At 32.9% G+C, this 24,253-nt stretch overlaps 1 protein-coding gene across 1 annotated transcript in view; it reads left to right on the top strand.

Moving 5' to 3' along the window:
* The window catches only part of PDLIM5 (PDZ and LIM domain 5), a 125,226-nt gene that overhangs the window by 93,115 nt on the left and 7,858 nt on the right, over nucleotides 1-24,253 (top strand). Inside the window, exons 3-4 of the mRNA XM_081303662.1 lie at nucleotides 18,080-18,122; nucleotides 23,494-23,510. Of these exons, the coding sequence (XP_081159788.1) occupies nucleotides 18,080-18,122; nucleotides 23,494-23,510 (60 nt within the window). The remainder of the gene's footprint in view (nucleotides 1-18,079; nucleotides 18,123-23,493; nucleotides 23,511-24,253) is intronic.

Here is a 24,253-nt window from a genome sequence, read left to right as displayed (position 1 = left end):
TATTCATAAATTGTCATGACAAGTGCTGCAAGATTTGTTTAAAGAAATGTGGCAACATTCTTGTGGTTGGAAAAAATGAGGGGAAATGAAAGTATTATTTAAAAGCTGTTTTTAAAGCTTGTATTATGAAATGGATTATGTCTGAGATTTAGAGTCTTTTTAACATAAAAATGAAATAGATGGAATTCTAACTCTGTAAATCTTGTTGGTTCATATTTAGGAGTCCTGAAGAGATAGTATTAAAGTTAACTTCTGGTTATGAATTATGTGACCAATTAAATAAAAATAGATATAAAAACCTATAGGTTAAAGTTGAATTTTAATATATACTTTTTAATATGAACACAAAGCCAGAATAGATTTTCCATAAGAGAGACTCTAAGAAAAAGTAGTGAAGGAAAAGATCTTTTTTCTCTTAGATTTTGCTTCATAAAATAGAAATAAGTTGAAATTGGCTAATAAAGAGTGATCTTGTTTCATATAGTGGCAGTAGAAACACACATCAGGATTACATCAGACAAGTGTACAGTGGTCATAAGAAAGCTGAGAGGGCAGCTGAAATGGATGACTGAGTATTCTAGTCTGATTCATGCTTCTGATGCAGGAGGGAGATAACTAGAAATGTAGTAAAGGTGGGTGTGTTGGTAGATGTTTTGGTGGGTTTCTTTGCTTTATTCTTATTCAATTTTACTGAGTCTGAAACACTCTGGTGATGAAGCATTTTGATAGAGAATGCTCAACCTACAGTACATAGAGAGGGAAAACGAAAACCCAGTTATTCCCTGTGTGCATAAGTTTGTCAAATGTTATTTCATTATAGAATTGTGATGTGGTAAAATATTACTGTGAAAAACCCACTTGCTTTAGCTTATAAACTTTTTCATTTCAATCCTTAATTTCAGTCACTACATGCCAAAGTGTTAAGATTGTACATTTTATAAATACATTGAAATGATATAAAAACTCTAGTCTGTTTTATTAATCAGCTACAAGCTGCAGGTAAAGTGTGTGATAATTTACATGTATTGCCCACATTTAATCCATGAATTACCAGGTGAGGTTGGTGGTATTTGTCTCTTTTACACATGAGGAAACTCAAATAATTATATGGACTAACTGCTGACAAGATGGTATTGAGACCTAAGTCTTACTTAGCTGCAAGTCAAGTTTCTGCTTTTATTTTCTTAACATTTAGCTGTTTTCTCATAATGAAGTATAATGATGAGGTAGATGATTGGGAATGATAATACTTACTTTTCAAATAAGAAAATAGAGACCCAGCATTCAAGTGTAGTAAAATGGAACTTCTCAGCCTATTCTTTGAGACTTCAGTTTTCTTGTCTTTAAACTTGAGGACCCAGCTTTATCAAGCTCTTTCCTGAACTGTCCTAGGGTGGTACTACCAGGAGGCCAGTGGAAAACATTCTGAATTCCAGCATGTTTGTACTTCAACGACAGAAGCTATACTTTTACTTGTTTTATATGTTGGACCTTAAAAATATTTCAAATGTAGTCAAGGATTATAACATCACCCTAATTTGGGAATAAAAATTTGGGCCTTTAGGTTTGGTTTGCTTCTTTTATTCTAGACGATGAGCTTATATGTAAATTAGCTCTCTTTTCCATTTTTCTGTGAAATTAGCTGACATTTCTGTGAAATTAGCTGACATTTTCCTGAGAGTAGTAAAAATTTTAACAAGTTACGTACGTGAATGTTGTTCTTGAGTGTTTTTTATAAGGCCATCATAGGGTCACCTCTGCAAATAGTTATAATGAACTTTGTTGTTGTGTTTGTTATTTTGTCTAGAGCATTTCAGCAATGGTATATTTGAGTCTGTATAGATTTTCCTGCTCATTATTTTTGGTAAACTAAAGAAAATAAATTTATAGGATGAGGATTTTAATTGGACTAGTGGGAAATTGTAATAGTTTGACATAGAACAACAGTTTGTTAGCTGTTATGAAACCTAAAAAATTGAAAAAAGATCTAGTATAATTTTGATATTGATTCTGTAGAAGGTCAGTTTGGATGATCTGTCAATGATTAATCTCAAACCATCGCTGAGTATTTTGTCAAGTTTTAAAAACTGGCCTAGTTCTCTTATCTAACTTTATTAAATACAGACTCATCAGATATCTAGATTATAGCAAATATTTTTTGATGGTTCTGAAAAGTAAAGTTGTGATTATCTGATCCAGACTGTTTTAGTCAGCCTTTTCACTGCTGTGATTGAAAGACCCAACTAGAACAACTTTAGAGGAAGAAAGGTTTATATGAGGGCTCATGGTTTCAGAGGTCTAAGTCTATAGACAGCTGGCTGCATTCCTCAGGGCTCAAGGTGAGACTGAACAACATGGCAGAAGAGTGTGGTGGAGGGAAGCAGCTCACATGATGATCAAGAAGCAGAGAGAGACTCCACTCTCCAGATAACAAAATATATACCCCATAGCTATGTCCCCAATGAACTATTTCCTCCTGCCATATCCCACCTGCCTCTAGTTAATCCCATCAGGGATCAATTCACCAATAGGGTTAAGATTATAATCCAATTATTTCTCCTCAAAGCCTTCTTGTATTGTTTCATCTGTGAGCTTTTGGGGGATACCACATCTAAACCATAGCACAGACCTACTGTCTAATTCTGTTTATACCAACTGCTCTTTCTCTACAAATGTTCCTCTAAACAACTGGCTTCTTACAGCCATGCTCATCAGTATCCTAGCACATGTAACTGCTATTCTCTTTCTTCAAAACTCACATGAGGCACGTAATTCACCAAGAGCAGTGAGTCATGCTGCATCTTGTTTTCATAGAAACACCAAAGCATAAGCATATGACAGTGTTGGGTTTTTTTTGGGGGGGTAGTGTTCCCTAGAAAACAAGGAGATCAGTGAGATGCTAAATTGCAAATTTATGTGACAGACAGCTGAAAACAAGGCCATGGGTGAAAGCAGCCAAGCTCTTAGATGTTGTGCGTGTCAAAACGGGAACAAAGATTTTAATGCAAGCTCAATTTTATTCAAATATGGATCTCGTTATTAATTGAGGTATGCAGCTCACTAACAGGCTTGGGTGTGGTCCCTGAACACAGCTGCTACTTTGATCTTTAATTATTATATTTTATTACCATGTATGACTGGGCTTTTAGGTATAACTAGTGATGCCAATAAAAGAAAGGGACATGTTGGATATATAGGAACATGTGTTTTGGGCAGAGTGCAGTGATGCATGCCTATAATCCCAGCTACTTGGGGCGCTAAGGCAGAAGTATCACAAAACTTGTCTCAAAATTTAAAAAGAGTTGAGGATCTCAGTGGTAAAGTGCCTTTGAGTTCAATCCTTAGTCCTGCCTTCCCCCCACATCCTTGCCAACATTTATTGTTACTTGTGTTCTTGATAATCGTCATTCTGTCAAGGTTTATTTTTTGAGAAAAGATCACAGCATAGAACATAGTATTTATTTTCTGTGAACTAAGTTATTTGTGAAATTTCACATACTTCCACAAATTTCATAGAGAGGAAATTAATATGATTCCCTTGCCCTTCAAGGTGGCATCATTTTAGCACATGGATCATTAGAGCACATGTTAGGAAAAATATCAGATTAGAGGTGATGTTTTTCTTTTACGATAGAATCTAGTACATTTCAGATTATTGACCATAAGAGTTAGCCATCATATTTGACTTCTCTATATTTGCATCCATTATTAGGGGAAATTTCCATTATCTAGTTCAGTTTTTGGGTTTTTCTTTGTTTGCTTATTTTGTTTTGGTATAGGGAATTGAACCCAGAGGCATTTTACTACTGAACTACATCCCCAGCCCCTTTTATTTTTTATTTTTGATACTAGGTCTCACTAAGTTGTTTAGGGCCTTGCTAAGTTTCTGAGGCTGGTCTTGAACTTGTGATCCTCCTGCCTCAGCCTCCCTAGTTGCTAGGATTACAAGTGTTTGCCACAATACCTAGCTGTAGTTCAGTTTCATAAGCAAATTCCTGTGGATGAGAGACATGTCCTGGCCAGATCCTTGTGTTAATTATTATTATTGTTTCTAGATCTGTTTATTTTATGCCTTTGAGGATATTATTGTATACGTCACTTTTCAAAAGTTAAACTAGGGGTCTGGGTTTGTGGCTCAGCAGTAGAGTGCTTACCTCACATATGTGAGGCACTCAGCATCACATAAAAATAAATAAATAAACAAACTAAAGGTATTGTGTTTATGTACAACTAAAAATATATATTTAAAAAAGGTAAACTAGTTTAATGTTGTTTTACAAATGGACTGTTTCAGTACAATTCAGTGAACATTTGTATATGACCACTCTTAGCCAGCCTTCCTGTTTATTAAATGATCTTTCTGAGCTCTCTGACTTTGAGTCCAGATTAGTGTTTATCATACTGAGGTTACACATTCAGTTTATAGGGTTAGGAGCAGCACCCCAACTCCCCTGTGCTGTTTCTTTTCTTTTTTCTTTTGTAAATGTATTGAACTAAACAGAATATATTATCACAGGTTGTATATAAAAATATGTATTTTATATGTTCAGATTTGTACTGGGTAGAGCGTGTTTAAAGTAGTTTTGTAGAGCATTGGCCCAGCCCTAGTCTGATGTTTGTTCCTGGTCTGGTCTTCAATGAGATAAGTACTAAAATTCAGAATAAGCATTTAGAAACTTTGATAGCAGTTTGATGTTGCTAGTTTTTAAGCTTTTTGTAGAGGATTTATCCATTGAACAGGTGTAGAGAACCAGTTAGGGTTTTGAAGTTCCATGGTGAGTCACATATATTATAAGTAGTGTAATACTAAGCGTTCTTTTAGGTCACTTCCTGATAGATTCAAATAGTGGTGGAGAGAAGGTACATTAATTTTCAGAGGATAAAGAATTTATCTTTTGGTGAATCAGGCAATTTTCTGTAGTCTCAGATTTTCTATCTGTAATGTAGAAGAGGTATCAGAATTGACAATGTAATTTTTGTTTTATATGATTCCTTTATAAAAAGAAAAGATACTAATACTTTGTTAATATTAAAAAGCTTTGGAATTTTAATTTATTCTGTATTTTATAAAATCCATTAAATTATATAAGTAATGCTAACTTCCTTTATAAATAAAATAATTTATATAAGAAAAATAGTGGGGCTGGGGATATGGCTCAAGCGGTAGTGCGCTTGCCTGGCATGCATGCGGCCCGGGTTCGATCCTCAGCACCACATACCAACAAAGATGTTGTGTCCGCCGAGAACTAAAAAATAAATATTAAAAATTCTCTCTTTCTCTCTTTCTCTCTCTCTCTCCTCTCTCACTCTCTCTTTAAAAAAAAAAATAGTGTTTCTTAATAAGTAAAAGAAACACTTGAATGAGTTTTGTTTTTTTTCTCTATAATGGTATAAATGTGAAGTAAATCACAAATAATAGAACTTCTAAAAATAAACACTTAAAAATTTACCTGATTTTTTTTATTGGGTTTGTATATTATTATCACCTTTGAACTAATTTAAGATTCAGTAATGAGAGTAAGATTCTACTTACTAATCAATGATTGTGAAATTATGAGCTCATCTAGAAATTATTAAACAAGAACAAATCTAGCCTATCTATTGCTAGAATATCCACTTTTGATCATTTATTTTTTTATTTTTTTTTAAATTATTTTATTGTTGGTTGTTCAAAACATTACATAGTTCTTAATATACCATATTTCACAGATTGATTCAAGTGGGTTATGAACTCCCATTTTTACCCCGTATACAGATTGCTGTGTCACATCAGTTACATTTCCATTGATTTACAAATTGATCATTTATTTTTAAGTACTTTGTGTAAATAGATTTTTAAAAAGTCTAAAATTATCAAAAAAATTTTAATGTTAAATAACTGGGGAAAACTAAGTTGAGAGTTATGAATGAAAAGTTTTCATTTCATATGGTTCTCCACAAGAGATGGCAGACTGACTGTGTATTCCTAATAAGGCTATGTTGAATGATGAAATTTTATTGAAATACCTAAAAATACCCTCTTTATTAAAAAAAACCAAACACCTTGTAATTTAATGTTTTTAGCCAAGATATGAGTAGAAAAAGAGAAGGATGCCTAGAAAAAGTTACTGGCAAAATTCTGCCTCCATTATTAGCATAATTCAGGGTGCATGCAAATATGAACCACAAAAACCATGTCTCACACTTTAAAAAGAGCAAGAACAATTAGGTATTTTGTTAATTTCTATTTGCATTTTGTTTATTAAGATATGTTATAAGTTGGCAATTTTAATCCTTTTCCTTTTCAGTTAATAAGCAGGTTTATACAGTTCAAAGTGTATACAGGCAAATTTATTGTTCAGCACTGGGATTTAGTATAACTTTCTTCTAATGAAGTATTGTGCTAAAAGAGATACTTTTTTGTTTCATTCATAAAGGAATACAAATCCTTATAAAGGTTTTATGTACCTTAATTGTTCTGTCTCCCTGCTGTTGCTAGCTTTATCTCTTGCTGTTCCCCAGTTGAGATTCCTGGAACCATTTTATTTCAAATGCCCCATTCCTGCTTGAGAGACTTGGCAAGGAGCAGGTGATGGAGAAGCTGCTCTCTTCATGATGACTAGGAAATCAAAAGAGAGGAGGAACTGGAGATCCCAGTATCTTCTTCAAGGACACACCCCTATTGCCTAAAATCTTTCTCTTAGGCTCTACTTTTAAAAGTCATTCCACCTCCCAATAGTGCCACTAGTTGGAGACTAAGCCTTGAATGAGCCTTTAGGGGCACATTTCATATCCAAACCATAACATACTTCATAGTACTTATCACCACATGACCTTTTTTCATCTTTTACATGGTGCTGGGAGTTAAACCCCAGGCCTCATGCATGCTAGGCAAGCCTTCTACCCTGAGCTACATTCCCAGCCTACCACGTGACATATTTTGCTTGCTTGTTTTTTGTTTACCTCTCCCAAGTACAAGTGAGCACTTTCAAAGGAGGGATTTTGTGTTTTATTTTTACTATTTTCCCAATCCCTACGGCAGAGCCTGTTCCATCAGAGATTCAATAAATATTTGTGGAATGATTTAATAAATTCATGAAATTAATTTAGAATAAAAGATATAACACAGATGTTTTCTTTGAACTTAAATTGACTCTGATATAGTAAATATCACTCATGAATGATAAGGTACTTATGTAAGTAATTATGGTAATATAGAAAGCCAATTCTAATCATGACAAATCTGGTGTTTAATAGGAACTAGAGTCTGACCATAATATAAGGTTGTTCATGAAAATACAGCCTAATTAAAGAATAGTTACATATTGTAACAAATGTATTATGCAGTGATTATGCACATATTATGTGATATGTGGTTAAAATCAAATTGTGCAGGAACCATTATGGTTATTTCAGTAATCATAAATGCTCAGTATACACCACTCCCTGCATCACTAATCACACTTTAGTCAAAAAATCTAATTAATTTTGAATCATTGGTAGCAAATAGCCATTAATAGTTGTGATGGGGACTATGATGTAAGTTCCTTTATTTGCTCAAGACCGTGAAGATGAGGAGGTATAAACATAAGATTCTAAATTCATACCCACAAGAATATCATATGATGTACCTTGGGATCCACATGGCTTCTAATCTCAGAAGCTGGTTGCTGTTTCAAGCACATACCTAGGTTGACATTACAGAAGGAAATTTCTAGTCCCATCCTGCTAGAAAATGAAGTTATTAGAGAATTTCAGTTGCTATGGATAAAAATATGTACAACTCTGGAAACATAAGGAATGGACTGAAACCTATCTATTTGTTTTTTAATCTTTTTATTAAGCTTCAGCTGGGAATTTTCTGAAAAACTTAAATGCTTATTTATGTAAATATTGTCCAAACTGTAAAATGTGCACTAGATACATAAACAATCTATCCATTCACATGGATATGTGTGTATATCATACAGTAACTTGTGTTTATATTAATTAAATCAAAGATGATATTTCATAAATTCATTTTTAGCTTATTTATTTTCAATCACATTATTACAGAAATTATTCTATTTCAATCACAGTATTGTGATTGAAAATGAGTGGTTATAGTTAATTGAAAGTTAATAGTTATTCACTGTTTCAATTCATCACTCTCAGTACTCCTTTACCAGAGTTTAATTTTATGACTTTCACTTTGTTTGATGTTATTCCTTAAAAAGTAATAGCATCTGGAACACTTGGGTTCAAATTGTGATTCTGCCACTGTCGAATTCTAATTTGTGATCATATTACTTAGTCTGTTTGAATTTCTGCTTTCTCTATTTAAAATTAAAACAATGCTACTTCCTCAGGAAGAATAATTTATGTAATAAGCTAAGTGAAATTGGCATTGGTAAGTGCTCAATAATAATATTTTCTTGCTCATCTCTAGATTTTTTTTTGGTTGTTTTGAAATTTATCCCAGTAGATAATGTAATTGGAACAGTATATAATCAGAAACAGAATAATTTCCAGAGCTGCAGGGTCTAGTAGTCTACTTAGACAGTCTTCTACATCAACATTTGTCCCTGCTCACATTCTGCAAAGCAGTTCTGCAAGGGAGGCAGTACCATTATCATTATGCCAACCAGTACCTAATTTCTTTTGTTGGTAACATAAGCTTGCAATCTTCATTTAGCTATTTATCCCATTTCTCAAAGAATCACTCAGTATCATTGAAGAGCTTGATAAGAGAGAGCTTAGATATGAAAAGCAAGATATTTTTGTCTCTTTAGGGTTCTAAGCTTTCCCTAAAACAATCAAAAAATCAAGAGGATAGACTTCAGATTATAAATTGTCTTGAAAATACCACTTTTATCCTCTATATAATGCTTTGCTAGCATTTGATCTTACCAAGGTTTTCCTGAAGCAGTTAACTTTATATTTGCTGCTGAATTCTGGGTAAATATAGTTATAGGTATCATTTATTATTGATATGTACTCTCCTAATATGAACCATATTTATTTCAGGGGCATTGTAGTAGTGTCTCAATAGAGCCAATAAAATGTAGACATATAAATGGAATTCTGTTTCGCAGGCAGATCATTTGCTTTTCAAGTTCTGTTATTTTCATATTGGTATTAAAGTACTATGTGAATAAAAATATTGCTTTTTTTTTTCCCTACCTGATTACAACTAGAAGGGAAGGTACATTAAGTGGCAGTTTGTATTTATCAGTGATGCCTAAAGGAAGATGTGAAGCTAGGAGATTTTCAGGGAATATAACTCTATTATACTTTGCTTGCTTTTGTCAGTTCTAAAGTTATTATAGCCTGTGGCTTATAAGAAATAAAGTGTAGAGTTTGATGGGAAAGAGGAGAATTATATTTGTCAGCCTCTTCTCTTTCATGATAATGCATGGTACAAGCCTGGCATGATGCATATCTGTAATTCTAGATATTCGGTAGGCTGAGACAGGAGGATAACAAGTTTGAGGCCAGCCTTAGTAGATTAAAAATTAAAATGACTGGAAATATAGCTGAGTAGTAGAAAAACCCCTGGATTCACTCCCAGTAAAGAGAGAGGAAGAAGGAAAAAGAAGGGGATGGGAAAGAGGGGGAGGAGAGATGAAAGAATGAAAAACATGGTAAATTTTACTTATTCTTTTAGAATATTTTTAATTACATTACTAATAGTCCCATTTATAGTATATGGAATCAGAAGATAAGAGGTATTTAGTAATCTCTTAGCAAATAAACTGAGGTGCTGAGTATCGGATTTAAAAATAGGGCTTAAAATGTTATCCTAGTCCAATAATATCTATATCCCTTCAACTAAACTTTGGAATCAGCGCTGTGCAGTGTGAATTTCATTTGAATGGGTGATTTGGAAGTCCAGATGTTTCATTCATTTGCACTCAATATAAAAGTTTGAAATAAAGTGACAGAGGAACTGAAAAGTGGTATCATATAACACAGAAGGAATAATGGAAATTTAACTCTTATTTCTGATGCTTATGGATGCCTGAATATGTTGGGCTTTTCATTGTTCAGGAATGGTTATGAGGCTTAGAAACCAAAGGAGCTGTGGTCATGTGAGTTTACTTTCTAGAAGATTTGTTATAATCTAAATTATAAAATGATCTAAACCAGAGGTTGGCAAACTATTTCTTACAGGCCAAATCTTGCCTACCACCTGTTTTTATGAATGAAGTTTTATTGGAATACAGCCATCTCATTCATTTAGGTTTTATTTGCATCTTCTTTCTTTCCACAGTGGCAGAGCTGAGTAGATGAATTCGAGATAATGTGGCTTCCAAAGCTTAAAGTATTTACTGTCTGGCCATTTACAATAAATTTTGTCATTTCTTTACAATGGGACATAATAAATTACATTCTTTATATAAAACCCTTTATTAAAATGATAACAGAATTATATTAATAGTAAAACTGAATTATTCTGATCTTTGAAATTCCTTTTACTTAAACTTGAGCATGTCTATCATAGAATATTTTTAATATTCTTTTTTGACTTGAATATTTTTAAATACCAGCCAGAAAATGCTGTTTTTCCTCTCAAGTTATTTTGAGTGTGGACATGAGGCACAATGGATAGATGGAATTTTTTTATCCTCATAAAATATTGTGGGGGGCTGGGGTTGTGGCTCAGTGGTAGAGCACTCGCCTAGCGTGTGGGAGGCCCTGGGTTTGATCCTCAGCACCACATAATAATAAATAAAATGAAAGTATTGTGTTCAACTACAACTGAAAAATAAATATGAAAAAGAATATTGTGGAAATGTAGAGTAAAAAAATGAATTTTTTCCCCCTGAAGTCAAGTAAATATTGTAAAATTTTGCACAAAATTTAAAGATAATTTTAAGATTTGCAGAAATAAATGAGAGACTATAGAAAAATACTTATTAATGTGATAATTTTTTAAATAAATATACATAAAGACCACAGTCTATACATCTTTTTTGGAATATTCTAGAAGATTTAGGCCTTGACCAAATCCATTTATGTGGAATATCACAAGATCAATTTGAGGGTTGCTCCAGTTAATTTTTAAAAATCCCTCCCTTCATATTGAGTAGAATGATATTTTAGTTGATTCTCATTCTTCTATGAAACTAGTCTCTAATAATTTTGGATTCTTGTTACCTTTGAAGAGTACTTGTATCCATATATATTGGGTTTTTTCCTACAAAATAACCACATCCTTATTGAGAGGTTAGAAAAGAGGGAATCACTGGAAAGCCTTTTTGCTTGGGTTGATTCATATCTTTAAGATGGATGAAATTTGTTTTGTGTTGAAAAATGAAGTCTTTGAATAAGCCTTGGGATAATAAGTCTCCCACTCCTAACTAGATGGATGACTTGTAATTTTACCCTTTTATATTTCAATTTCTCATCTGTAAAGTAAGACACTAGCACTTATATTACAGGATTATTTGGAATAAAATTGTTTTTATAAATTTAAGGTAGCTGTTTCTTAGTCTACAGTTCCTCTTATACTATTTAAATTAGTTTGAATTGCCACCTTGCAAAATAGTTTGTTTCTGAGAGATTTTTAAGTATTTAGGCATTAACTATTTAAACTTTGAAGTAACTAGTCAGGGTGATATCACTTACGCTCTCTCGTGTTACTGTGATCGTTTTCTTAGCATGTATATCATATGCAGCTGTCTTATTTATTGACCTGTCTGCTTCCTATGTTACAATGTAGATTCTAGCCTGAACTTTGACTTGTTTACCACTGTGTTTCCAATTTCTGGAACTGTTTTTAAAGCTCAATAACTATTTGATGGATGGACAGATGAAAAGATGATCTCAAGTGGGAGATGTCAAGTAACACAAAACTGTCACCAAAACTGGTTATTTAAGTTGGTCAGTGTTCAGTCTTCAGTCACAGAAAATAAAGCAGTATACCATGAGTGGAAGAAATATTTATTAAGGAACTAGCATTGTTTGCTATGAGATTAATATTTAGGGAAAAACGTGGACATTGGTGTTAAACTTACTAATGATGAGAGTTATTTAACACTTCTAAGTTTTTCTTTTTGTAACCTAAACACCATATTATATATATAAGGCCTTTAATTCATTGTTGAGCCCAGTAAATGATAGTTGTATTGCTGACTTTTATGCTCTCATTATTTGTAATAATGGCAGATATTTATTTAACCTTTTAGAATTTAATCTAATGCTCTCCCTCCCCATCCTTTTCCTCCTTGAAACTGGTATACCCTTTTGGATCAGGGAAGCTCAGTAGAACTAACTACCTTCCTCCTTTCTCCTTGTTCCTTTGCATCCATCCATCAGCTCCTTAGCTTGATTTGTAACTGGTTGATGAAAATTTCTTGTCAAACTTTCATCATCTGTTTTAGCCACCTGAAAAGGATCATTACAACAGAAACACTCATTCTTACCTAAGGAAGTACTTATCAAGTGGTAACTGTCATCGTGAATATGTATCAGAGCCTCACCTGATTTAAAGTAGAGCCACATGCACAGTGTACCTCATGTACCCAGGTGGGCAAGAGCAGTTCCCCTGCTTGTGTCCTCTTTCCTTCTTTCTCTCTTCAGAAAGTCTGTCCAACTTTGGATTATTTCTTTCTCTCACTAGGAGGAACAGTCTTCTCTATTAGTTCTTGTAGTAAGATAGAGAAGATGCAAAAAGGCAGAGCAAAAGTGAGAGTGTGTGGTGTGTGTGTGTGTGTGTGTGTGTGTGTGTGTGTGTGTGTGGCGAGCGCAGCCTTTGATAAGCTAAAAGCTGTTATAGTGTGCATAGTGATGCACACTATAATCTTCATTTATAGGAAATAAATATTTACATATTTTTAAGTCATTTTGGATTAAAAAATTAAAACGCTGGAACATTGCCACAAATGATCTAAATGTTTAGGGTTTGAGATTTGGGGATAGAAGATTGAATGAAAGAACAATAAAGTTTGGAGAAATTGTTTAAAGAGACATCTCTGCACTCTATAGAGTGCTCACTTTTTCCCCCTGGAGTGTCTTTGTTATTGCAAATTGACAACTTTGCAATTAAAGTGATTAATGATGTGCCCTAGTGTTTTTGGGTCCTAAGGTCAGTGGGCCCAGAGATGGCCATGCTGTGGGAAACTTTGATAGAACTCATCTCATAGAACATGAACCACACACCCTACTCTTTACTGTATGACTGTTTATGAGTTTAGTATATTAGATGTGATTGAAGGAGTCGCCAAGACAGTGAGCAATGTGAATAATTTTATCAGTTTGGTCTGTTGCCTAATTCCTCATTATTAAACACTAATATGAAAATTCATTCATGGCTATTTTATTAACTAAATAACATGTTATTTTGTGAAGCAGTTTAAAAAAATATATACATTGGTTAAAAGCATAATTTAAGTATAGCATCATTTGTTGGGTGCTTGTAAGATGAAGTTTTGCTTGATTCTTTTGAATCTAATTCATGATGGAGACATTGCTAATTCATTAATTTTCCCCCTATTTATTATTCTAACTAGGGCATCACATTTCTAATTTTTAATAAATCTGTCATGAATCAGAACTCCTTTCAACTGTTCAGAAGCTCTGAAACTGGTTATAATGAATCAGGGATTTTTATTTTGGATACTGTTTTTATAAGAACGAATCAACTTTCAAATAGATTGTTTGAGCCACACTGATGGCTTTGTTCTTTGAATTCCACAAGCCAAGGGTGGGACTGAGCTAAGGCACTCATATCTCACCATCATGGCCTACTCCTGTACGGTGGCTTCACACCAAGGGGAGAGAGAACAATAAGCAAATTGTTGAGCCTGTGGCACTAAGCCATTGCCAGCTCTCCGGTGGTTTGAAACTCACACACTACATGAAAGTGACTTGTGATGATTACTGTGGTTCAAAGGGGAGATATATTATCCCATTATGAATGAAAAGAAAAATGCAAGAATAATTTTTTATAATTACTCCTCAGTTTTTAACCATTCATTTATTTAAATATCTTTGAAAAATAGTCTTTTTCATGGAACCGGTGCCATTTCTAAAAGAACACTTTCTTGACAATATTTGTCTAAAGAAAAAAAAAAACAGATAATTATGATTAATTTAATTTTGAAAAATGCTTTTTCTACTTATTATGTTAGGACTTTCTCCCTGGGCACTATTGAAAATAGATATTCCAGTTTGATGAAGAAATAGAATTTTCTTCCTTAAACTTTGGTTAAATTATGTTCGTAGGCTTATTAAACATATAAAGTTCAAGAAAGCATTAGTTTCATTAAAAAAGATAATTTGTATAACAAAAACTTTTGAGAATTTTAAGGACTGTAATATTTCTTTCCCTTAAATTTAGCCACTGTGGTACTCAAGTAAACATTTCAGACTTTACAGACTTGTTCCTTGGTTAAATGTTTCTTTAAAATAGTGTTTCCCAGAGGGCCACCCCTCCCAACTCCAATCTTGAGAAATGTTTCTTAAATAATGAGTTCTCCTTCAAAGTGTATGGGCAATAATCCATAGTCTGCTCTTCTTTTAGGCATTTAGAGTCTCTGAGAAGTTTAGCAGCTAAGATATTGTGTAACTTTAACTCCATATTTTCCAGATATCTTTGATAACAGAACATGTTTACATGTTTGTGTGTAGGGTATTTTGTTTTGGGGGAATTGTTTTCCATGAAATGTGCTTTGAGAAATAGTTTTCTAATTACAAAAAGTAGTGCATGTACATTGTATAAGATATCACTTAGAGAGACCCTCTTCTAAAATTTTTGTGTTTTCACCCTTTTTTTCATATATTTATCATTACTATATATGCTTGGTATCATATAAAGGAAACATTTTATCATGCAGTGAAAGATTCTTCCTTAAGAATATTTTAATTGTTTCATCTTTCATTGATGGTTATATTCCAATTAGCTTTTTTCTTGTGTATTTAATAGTTTGTTTCTAATTTTTTACTATTATAAATTATGCAGTAGTACACAAATATCTTCATGCATAAAGTCTTTTTTGTACTTCAGATTATTTCCTTATGACAAATATCATAAAGTTGATTATTGTGTCACAAGATGTGAGATCTTCCAGTAACATAGAAGTATTCTCACAAGTATTATATATTAATATTTTTAAAAAATCTTGATACTATTGTAAGGAAAAGGTGGTGTATCTTTTTATTCTGTTCTTTGATGAATAGTAACCTTTGCTTTTTAAAACTAGTATCTTTGTTTTTTATGTCTTATAAGTTTCATTTGTAATGGATTATAAATTTCCTGAACTACAATATTTTTAGTGTCATAAAAATGTGTTAATTGTGGGGCTGGGGTTGTGGCTCAGTGGTGCAGTGCTTGCCTGGCACTTGTGAGGCACGGGATTTGATCCTCAGCACCACATAAAAATAAATAAATACAACAAAGGTCATTATGTCCATCTACAACGAAAAAGTATTTTTTTAAAAAATGTCTAATTATACTCATGTCTAAAATTTTTGTAGCCTACTGATCTTTTAAAATGTAACTACTACAATACTGATTTTGGTACATGTTTTTAATGTGAATGACTTATCTTTACTCCAAAAAGTAAAGTAACACACTAAAATGTGTTACTTTACTTTTTGGAGTAAAGGTAAGTTAAGAGAATTTCAGCTAAGAGATTAAGTTAAGAGATTTCTGCTAAGAGAAATTGTCTGAGTACCCATGGAAAGTTGTGCAACTGCACAGGGTAGAACCTATTGCTGTAACTGAATGTTAGCATCCATTTTAACTGAAGAGTTCAAAATTTTTCTGAAATCATAAACTTCTATAAATAGTCATACAGAAGTCTTAACAACCCCCTGATTGGCATGTAATAAAATAAGGAACCTGGGGATGGGGACATAGCTCAGTTGATAGAGTGCTTGCTTTGCATGCACAAGGCCCTGGATTCAATCCCAAGGACCATATAAATAAATAAATAAATAGTAAGGAATCTTTTCAGAATTTAATGATTCTATGACTCATTTGGTGGTTAGTTTTTAAAACAAGAAAACTAATTTTTATTACATCTAGTGTTGACAATTTTATTTGACATTTAATTACATGCCTGTCTCTTTTCCCCTCCTCGAAAAGGGTGTTTGTGTAATGAGTTCAGTCCTAGGTTTTTGAAGGCATGTTGCCCTTTCTTTCCCTGTCTTAATTCATGTCATTGCACTTGTAAGACGTTCTTATCAGGACACAAATTGGGCCCATATTTAAATTGCAGATTTAGATTTTTTGTGTGCATTCAAAATTTCAAACTGTATTTCTATAGAACTTTACATGGTAAATTATGTTAGGACTCATTCTGTCTGTTCAGAACAAAATACATTTATTGGATCCCAAATGTAATGAAACGAACCATTCTGGGGCATTGTTGTTGCTTATACTCTTTAAATTAGAGCTAACAGCTCTAAAAAAACAAAGAAATTTGTTTTTCTAGACATAGAATATATGTATTTTATCCCATGTTTAAAGATCTAGCAACTGTTAAATATCATGTTCTTTTTCACCAATTATTTTTATGTTTCAAGAAGTGCTCCATGTACTTTAAAGTGTTCAGATGAAAAAGAATACTGGCTTCTATGCTTTGGCAAACTTTCAGTAATGTTTTGGGTGGTTTTAATAAGTAAACCCTTTGCAATTACATCTTATTGTGAAATTTCAATGAAAGGAAGATTCCACTGTTCTGTACTTGAACTTGTTTCCTTTGCTTGTTATAATAACCCTTTCAGCTAAGAGAAATTGTCTGAGTACCCATGGAAAGTTGTGCAACTGCACAGAGTAGAACCTATTGCTGTAACTGCATGTTAGCATCCATTGTGGCCTTCCATTAGGTTAGCCAATTGTTCAGTCAGTGCCTGCCCTAGCGAACCAAATTAGTAGTTGTTGGAAAATTCAGTTGCTGCTGAATGTGTTGATCAGAGTTCATTGTTAGGTTATGCTCATGGAGATCCCATATCCTGTCCTAGTGTCTTTTAATTGTGATCTATTGTCTTTCTAAGTAAAACAATCTCTTGGTTTGTAGAATAAAATTACTATCACATAGTATTTACCTATTATGCTTACATTTCTTAAATTATGCACCTTATGGCTTATCCTCAGACTGTCTGATATGAGAGGAGTGTAATTGCTTCTGGCATATTAAGTGTAACCCTTAGCATTGAGTAAAGTATCCCTGGTTTTCTCAATCATTGTGTTAGTTGAATACAGCTAGTACACAGTAATGTATAAAAACAGAGGGCTTCCATGCCTTCCAAAGCAGTTTACATGAACTTGAATTTTCTCATTTGAAAAAGAGGACAATAATACTTTTTACTTTCATTATTGTCATGATTATATAATTCCTCCAAACCAGTTGTTGCTGTTTAGTTCACACTAACCAAAATGTATATAGTGCCAGAAAACGTATGTTAAAAATAAAGTTTCACTTGGAATTTGTAAATATTCAATTTATATGCATGGATTTTTGTCTGTCTTTCCTCTCTGCCTTCAACACTCATTACTGATGACCTATTACATGCCAGGCATTGTGTGAAGTTATAAAGATGGCACATTCTCATTGCCTTTATTAAAAGTATAGCCTAGTGGAAGAAATTACTATTTATTTCTTAGAATAGAAAATACTTTAATTTGACAAACACTTAAGAACATAAATACAAAATACTCATTCAGTGATTCAGTTCAACCTGAATCATCTTCACAGACCAGCACCCCGTGGATATGTTCATGGATATTAGGAGAAAAGGCAGATACTGCTAAAGATTAAGATTCAAGTTAGATGGTTGAGGAACCTCTCAAGGTTTAAGGTGTCATGTTTTTACCTTATGCTTTAAGAGGGGGAATAGCCTCAATTTAAAGATTGAAAAAGGGGTGTTAGCAAACAAGATTGATGTTTATCTTTCCTCATTTGAGTTGATAGTGAACTGCTAATGAGTACTTTGTATGTAAGGACGTTGGTTCTTGCAGTGTTGACTTAATTATCAATAGACAAAACTAGGAATTATGAAAATATAAATTCTGGTGATATACCATAAATCGATATATTATAATAAACTATACACTAATAAGAAATTATAGGTTTGCAAAAATTCATGGCTTTTTTTTTCTTTTTTTCCCCAGAGCATCTGCAACACCCAAGCCTGAACCAGCTTCTGTTCCAAAGGTGCGTTTCTAATCTAGCATCAGTAACTTACCACAAGATTGTTCCTCCTGAGTTTCTGTAATTTCTATTTTTGTCTCAGGCCATACAGACCTTTAATTTATAGTCTTACAATTCCCCTCATTTTCTTTCTTAAAAATGAAGAGGAAGCTGGGCACAGTGGCACATGTTTGTAATCCCAACAACTCAGGAGGCTGAGGCAGGAGGATCACTAGTTCAAAGTCAGCCTCAGTAAATTAACAAGACTTCCTAAACAACTTAGTGAGATCCTTGCTTAAAATAAGAAATAAAAAAGGCTGGGGATGTGGTTCTGTGGTAAATCGCCCTTATATTCAGTCCCTGGTACCAAAAAAAAAAAGGAAGAAGGGGAAAATGGAAATCAACACACGCAGAATTATCATGTGCAATTGTACCTTTATTTTAAAACGTTATTTCTAAGGCCAATGTTATTAATAATTTATATCCAAATTTCTTCTTTTATATTTAATTTAAAATTTCCCATCTTTATTCATTTGTTTGCTAAGAAAAATAAGTGATTACTCAAAATGTGTATCATAATAAATCATTAATAACAACCAAAAATTACATTTCAGAATATTCTTCAATTAGGTTATTGGAAAGTACCCTTTTTTCTCAAATCATTCTCAAATTGTCCCAAACCATTATTCATCTACATTTGATTTATATTTTTTTAAGTTTCTCTCTCTCTCTCTTTTTTTTTTTTCCTTTTCATTGAATTACTTATTACATTGATTTACTTAGGCCTTAAGCTACTTATTTTTCTCAATTAGCTTTCTTGTTGTTAAGATTCATTTAGATTATTTTTTCTTAAAATCAAACATATTAGAGTTATCATTGTATGTTTTCTTAAAATTTTTCTTTTGAGATGGTAAATAGAGATTTATTTTTGAATATTATATAGGCTTAATTTGATTTTTAAAGAACATTAGTAAATATGCTTTGGGATAAAGACTGATAAATTCTGTTAATCTTAGGAAGAATTGATCTTTCTTTTTTAAAAATATTTTTTAGTTGTAGATGGACACAATATCTTTATTTATTTTTATGTGGTGCTGAGGATCGAACCCAGTGCCTCACACTTGCAAGGCAAGCACTCCACCACTGAGCTATAGCCCCAACCCCAAGAATTGATCTTTCTTATGAGTTATTTTTTTCTTTGGCTGATGGTAATGAGGAAATATCTAAGATAATTTTTTCCTCTTGAAACTATTAAATATTTATTTTGGAAAAGGGAAAGAATTCTATCTCTGAATCATATCTTAAAACATTCAGAGAGAGAGAACACGTGGATTATATGAGAAAAGACTTAGGTTTGTTCATCTGTTTAAGTTTTTAAAAAATTCTTTAAGATAATTAGAATGTATATGTTTCTGAGTTAGATGAAAATTATTTCATCCTTCATTTTTAAATGGGAGAGTTTGAAATGTGCTGCTTCGGCATGAATCAAGTAATCGTACTGTAGAAAGAAATTAAACATGTTTGAAAGATGGAATTATAATTGAAGCTCTGGTTATTTTAAAAACATTTCAGTTAGCAATGTTTTGTTTTATTATGGGGTATTTAAAAACTTCTCCTTTGTAATGTAGCTAATTGATACTTAGATGGCCTTGATGCTTCTTGATGGTTTCCCTGCTGTTTACTAAATATTTTGGAATTCCTTTTATTTTTATAAATAAAAATATGCTTAGTATACACCTCCATGTTATGCATGCTGGGACCAGTTAGTGTGCATGTTATGCTATATCAAATCATTGTTTTTACTGGAAATGTGTGATATTTGAGCTTCTAACATAATTGTGTTTGTCTTTTTAAAAATCAGCTGTGCATTCTTTTCAATGACTATGTTTGCATGTATTGGCGTGTTTTGTGTATGTTTATTTTTATTTCACATAGGGAGAACCTAAAGAAGTAGTTAAACCTGTGCCCATTACATCTCCTGCTGTGTCCAAAGTCACTTCCACAACCAACATGGCCTACAATAAGGCACCACGGCCCTTTGGTTCTGTGTCTTCACCAAAAGTCACATCCATCCCATCACCATCGTCTGCCTTCACCCCAGCTCATGCAACCACTTCATCACATGCTTCCCCTCCACCTGTGACTGCTGTCACTCCTCCCCCATTCTTTGCATCTGGACTGCATGTTAACGCCAATCTTAGTGCTGACCAGTGTTCATCTGCACTGAGCACTGGTAAAACTGCAGTTAATGTCCCACGGCAGCCCACAGTCACCAGCGTGTGTTCCGAGACTGCTCACGAGCTAGCAGAGGGACAGAGAAGAGGATCCCAGGGTGACATTAAGCAACAAAATGGGTAGGTGACCAAGGGGGCTTTCTGTTCTTATCAGAATTTTTCTTGTAGGTAATCTCCAAGAAACTCTTAATCTATCTTCCCCACATTCAGCTGTTACTTTAAGGAAGGTAGAGTTATGTTTGCTTCATTAACATGTGGCCTTATATTACATATATACAACATTGTTTGCCAAGCAATTATGGGTTAATCAAAACCTAATTCTGCATTTTAATGTGTTATGAACTGTGTAACATGCTGTGTGACTTTTCCTCCACCTCCTGGCACAACAGTGAGCAGCTGGCACTTATAATGCAAGGCAAATCTTGAATCTTTTTTCCTCAAATTTTCCATCCTTTTATTGCTCACCAAAAGCTTAATCAGTGTGATTATGATTGTTCTCAGCTTACGTATGTCACCCTATAGGAAGGGGAAATGAGGAGTTTTTAAGAAGCCCTATCTCCCACAAAGTAGTGTAGAAAATAGAAAACAAATCAGTGTTTGACACATGTCTATATGAAGGAATGCATGGACCAATACTCTTTAAAAGCAAATCGTAGGGACAGAACAACAAGGAATGTTTAGATAGTGTCCAAAGCATTTTATACATTTTTTTAAAAAATGAATGAAAAATTTAGTGGAAACTACATATATAATGTTAGCAGAAGTTTTTGAAAATTTGTTATTTCCTTGTAATTTTTCCTTGAAAACTTATTGACTCATTTGAGCCCCACAGTTGTAATTTCAGCAACCGTAATTTATATAATTTCATTTATTTAGGGATTCAATGAAGGTACCTTAAAGCAAAGCCATTTACACAAAATCATTTTGATTTTTATTTATTTGACAAAAATGTACATTAAAAGGAAAATAATTTGTACACATGATGGTTTTCTCCCATGTCAGTTCCCAGGAAAATATAATTAAAATGATTGTGCGGATAGATGCTTTCTGTTAGATATAATCCCTTCCGAGAATGTTAATTCACATAATGAAGAAGCAATGCTTTCTGCAGCACTGCTGCCATGGTAACTTGGGAACTTGAAAGAGAAAATGGCAGGGTTCCAGGTTGCTGCTGAGAGCGCAGGAGCTCTGCAGGAACAGCTACTGGGCTGTACAGATGGCTTTCTGGTTGTGAGTGGCTCAAAAGTTTTGATTTCTTCTTTAAAAGCAAACAGTAATGAAAAATAAGAGGGGGCCTTTTAGGTTGCATCAGAGGTATTATAAAGATTTTTGTAAAATAAATGAATTTAAACCCATGGACATGAAATATGAAATGTTTAGCAGAAGATTTTGAAAATTCACTCCTCATTTTTCCTTTTTGGGTGTACACTTAAAAATGGTCTAAGTTACTAACTCATTTGAACCCATAGTTACAAAATTACACTTCAGTAAACTGTATGTTGAGAAAAACTAGTGTCTTTCAAAGAATGTCATTTCTTCTTTCCTGTGAAGAAGAGGAACAGTACATGGGGTTGAGGTGTGTTTGGGTGTAAACTTTTTTTTTCTGGTTGTAAACTTTTTTTTTCTGTGTGTCTATTTTAAGATAACAAATTTTGGAATAATCAGAGTAGATAACCTGAAAGATGCTGCCTGTTAAATACTAGCCCCACAAAGAAACTGAAACAGAAGTTTATTGTTTATTAAATTCCAGGTTCAGTAGGAAAGAAGCCCACTAAAGTCAAAAGTCTTTTCTCCTAACACATCTTGAAATGTATTAGAAAGTCTTCTTAATAGAAAATTGTAGAAGTAAAAAGCAGATTGAGGTTATAGATTGGATTTAAAACAAGTTTAAATTTTGTGCTTAATAAATTAACACAACTCTGATGGTTAAATTTGAAATGATTTAAAACATTATTTTTGAGTTGAAACAAGGAAGTGATGTAGTTTCAGGGCCTTATGGTAGCTTCTCAGTCATTCAACAGGTGTTCGTTAAGCACATGCCTGGCGTTCAACACTGTGCAAAATTTAGGAGAAAAGGGATTATTACATGTTTTGCATCATTAACAAGCAAATTACTGCTTTGCCTTTGCAAACTGGATGTGTTTAAAAATAACTTGATCTCAAATGTTGTCCAGATGTTAGGACAAGGAAAACTTGATTATTCTGAAAACAAAAGTGTGTTATCTGTGAAATTCAAAGACAAATCTGTAATGCTCCTTCTCTCACTATGTTTAGAGAAATAAAAAGTAAATCGCATCCTTTATTAGTCATTGATTTGTCATCTTGGAGAGAAGATGTTTGGGGATATTGTCAAGTACTTTTTATACTTAAGTGTCGAAGTTTTTACTCTTCTATTTCCCAGATATTTATTATGTTGGCAGAATAAAATTCTTATAATATTGAGAGTCGTTGCTTTTTATTAATTATTTCTTATTTTAGAAATCATCCGTACCCATGACCAAATAGTTAAAAATTCAGAAGGATATAGAGTTAAATGCCTGAGTTATCTTTTTCTTTAAGGCATCAGGAAGACTGAGTTTTTGAAAATGATTTAAAGTGGCTATCTAGTTTGCCTCCCAAATTTGTATGATTGATAAACATTAGACACAAAAAAGAGTGTTTCAATTAAGCATCATTACTAAGAATTAATTAGCTAATCATCCTAATATTATGAAATCTAGAAATTATATTGCTATTTATAGAATATTTCTTAATAATACTAGGTAATCACTCCTATTCCTTCTTACAAGTAATAATGATTAAGGCACTTCAAAAAGTTTAAATCTTTCTTCTACATGTACACATTATTGGTCATGGCATTCTGTTTTCTCTACTACTATGCTTACTCTGAAGAGCAGAATGGGACTTTTTATTTTCCAGAGCAAAAGGAAAGCTGTTTTTTGTCAAGTAATTAACTAATTTCCCTTTTCATTTGTCCTTGCATTATAATGTGCCACTGCTTTCTGAAGGTAAGTCTCTCTGGTATCCTATCTTAATTTCAATGTGGTTGGACTGCAGTTTCTTCTAACAGTTTTTATATGGTGTTTTGAAGAACCTGGCCTTGGAATATACAAAAAATAATGATGTAGTAGTAATATTTTAAAATGTTTTTATTTTTGCAGAAAACACACGTGACAAAGTTAGTATCCACATTACTGGAGAGGAAATATGGTGATTTATATATGAGTAAACAGCATGAATGCCCAATTTTTGCAAAATTAAATTATATTTTTGCAAAATTAAGTTAAATTTTGCAAAAGAGCTATAATTTAAAATAACCACATATAGTGTTTTGAATAAGTTTGGTTTGCATTGCTATGTTGTGGTGAATTGCTTTATAGTAATAAATAGTAGTGTTTAAGTTATGTTATTAAATATATGTGGAGTTTGCTGTGGAAAGGTTGAAAAGAGGCAGTGGTTGGGGGAATGTAATTTATATCAATCAAAACTGTTAGAAGATAAAGATAGAAGAAAAAGCATAAATATTTGTATCACTAGTAAACAGCATATGTAAAACTGAATTAATATTAAAAGTTAGTGTTTCCTAGATTAAGTTCTCCAAGAAATTTTTTAGTGTTTTTTTTTTCTTGGAGTTTTAATTGAGTAAATGTTTCTAGAAGATATTGATATTTCTATGTGCAGTTATATGTGTGAATGATAGACAGCCAATACACTATTGAAATCAGTTAAGAGAGATAATTGCCAGGTTTAATAAATGTCACTAAGAGCATAGGCATTGGGAATCACTATGGTATAACTTCAAACCTTGTTTTTGTGCTGTTTTAATATTGACATAAAACTGGTTAGTAGTTAGCTAGCTTTAAAGCTAAGGAAAAATCACATTATATAAGAACTTAAAATAATTTTGCACTAATCAAGTTA

The sequence above is a fragment of the Spermophilus citellus genome, assembly GCF_964194105.1.
Source record: "Spermophilus citellus genome assembly, chromosome: 8".
NCBI lineage: Eukaryota > Metazoa > Chordata > Mammalia > Rodentia > Sciuridae > Spermophilus > Spermophilus citellus.
The sequence above is the reverse complement of the archived record's forward strand: the minus strand, read 5'-3'. Positions and strand labels throughout refer to the sequence as shown.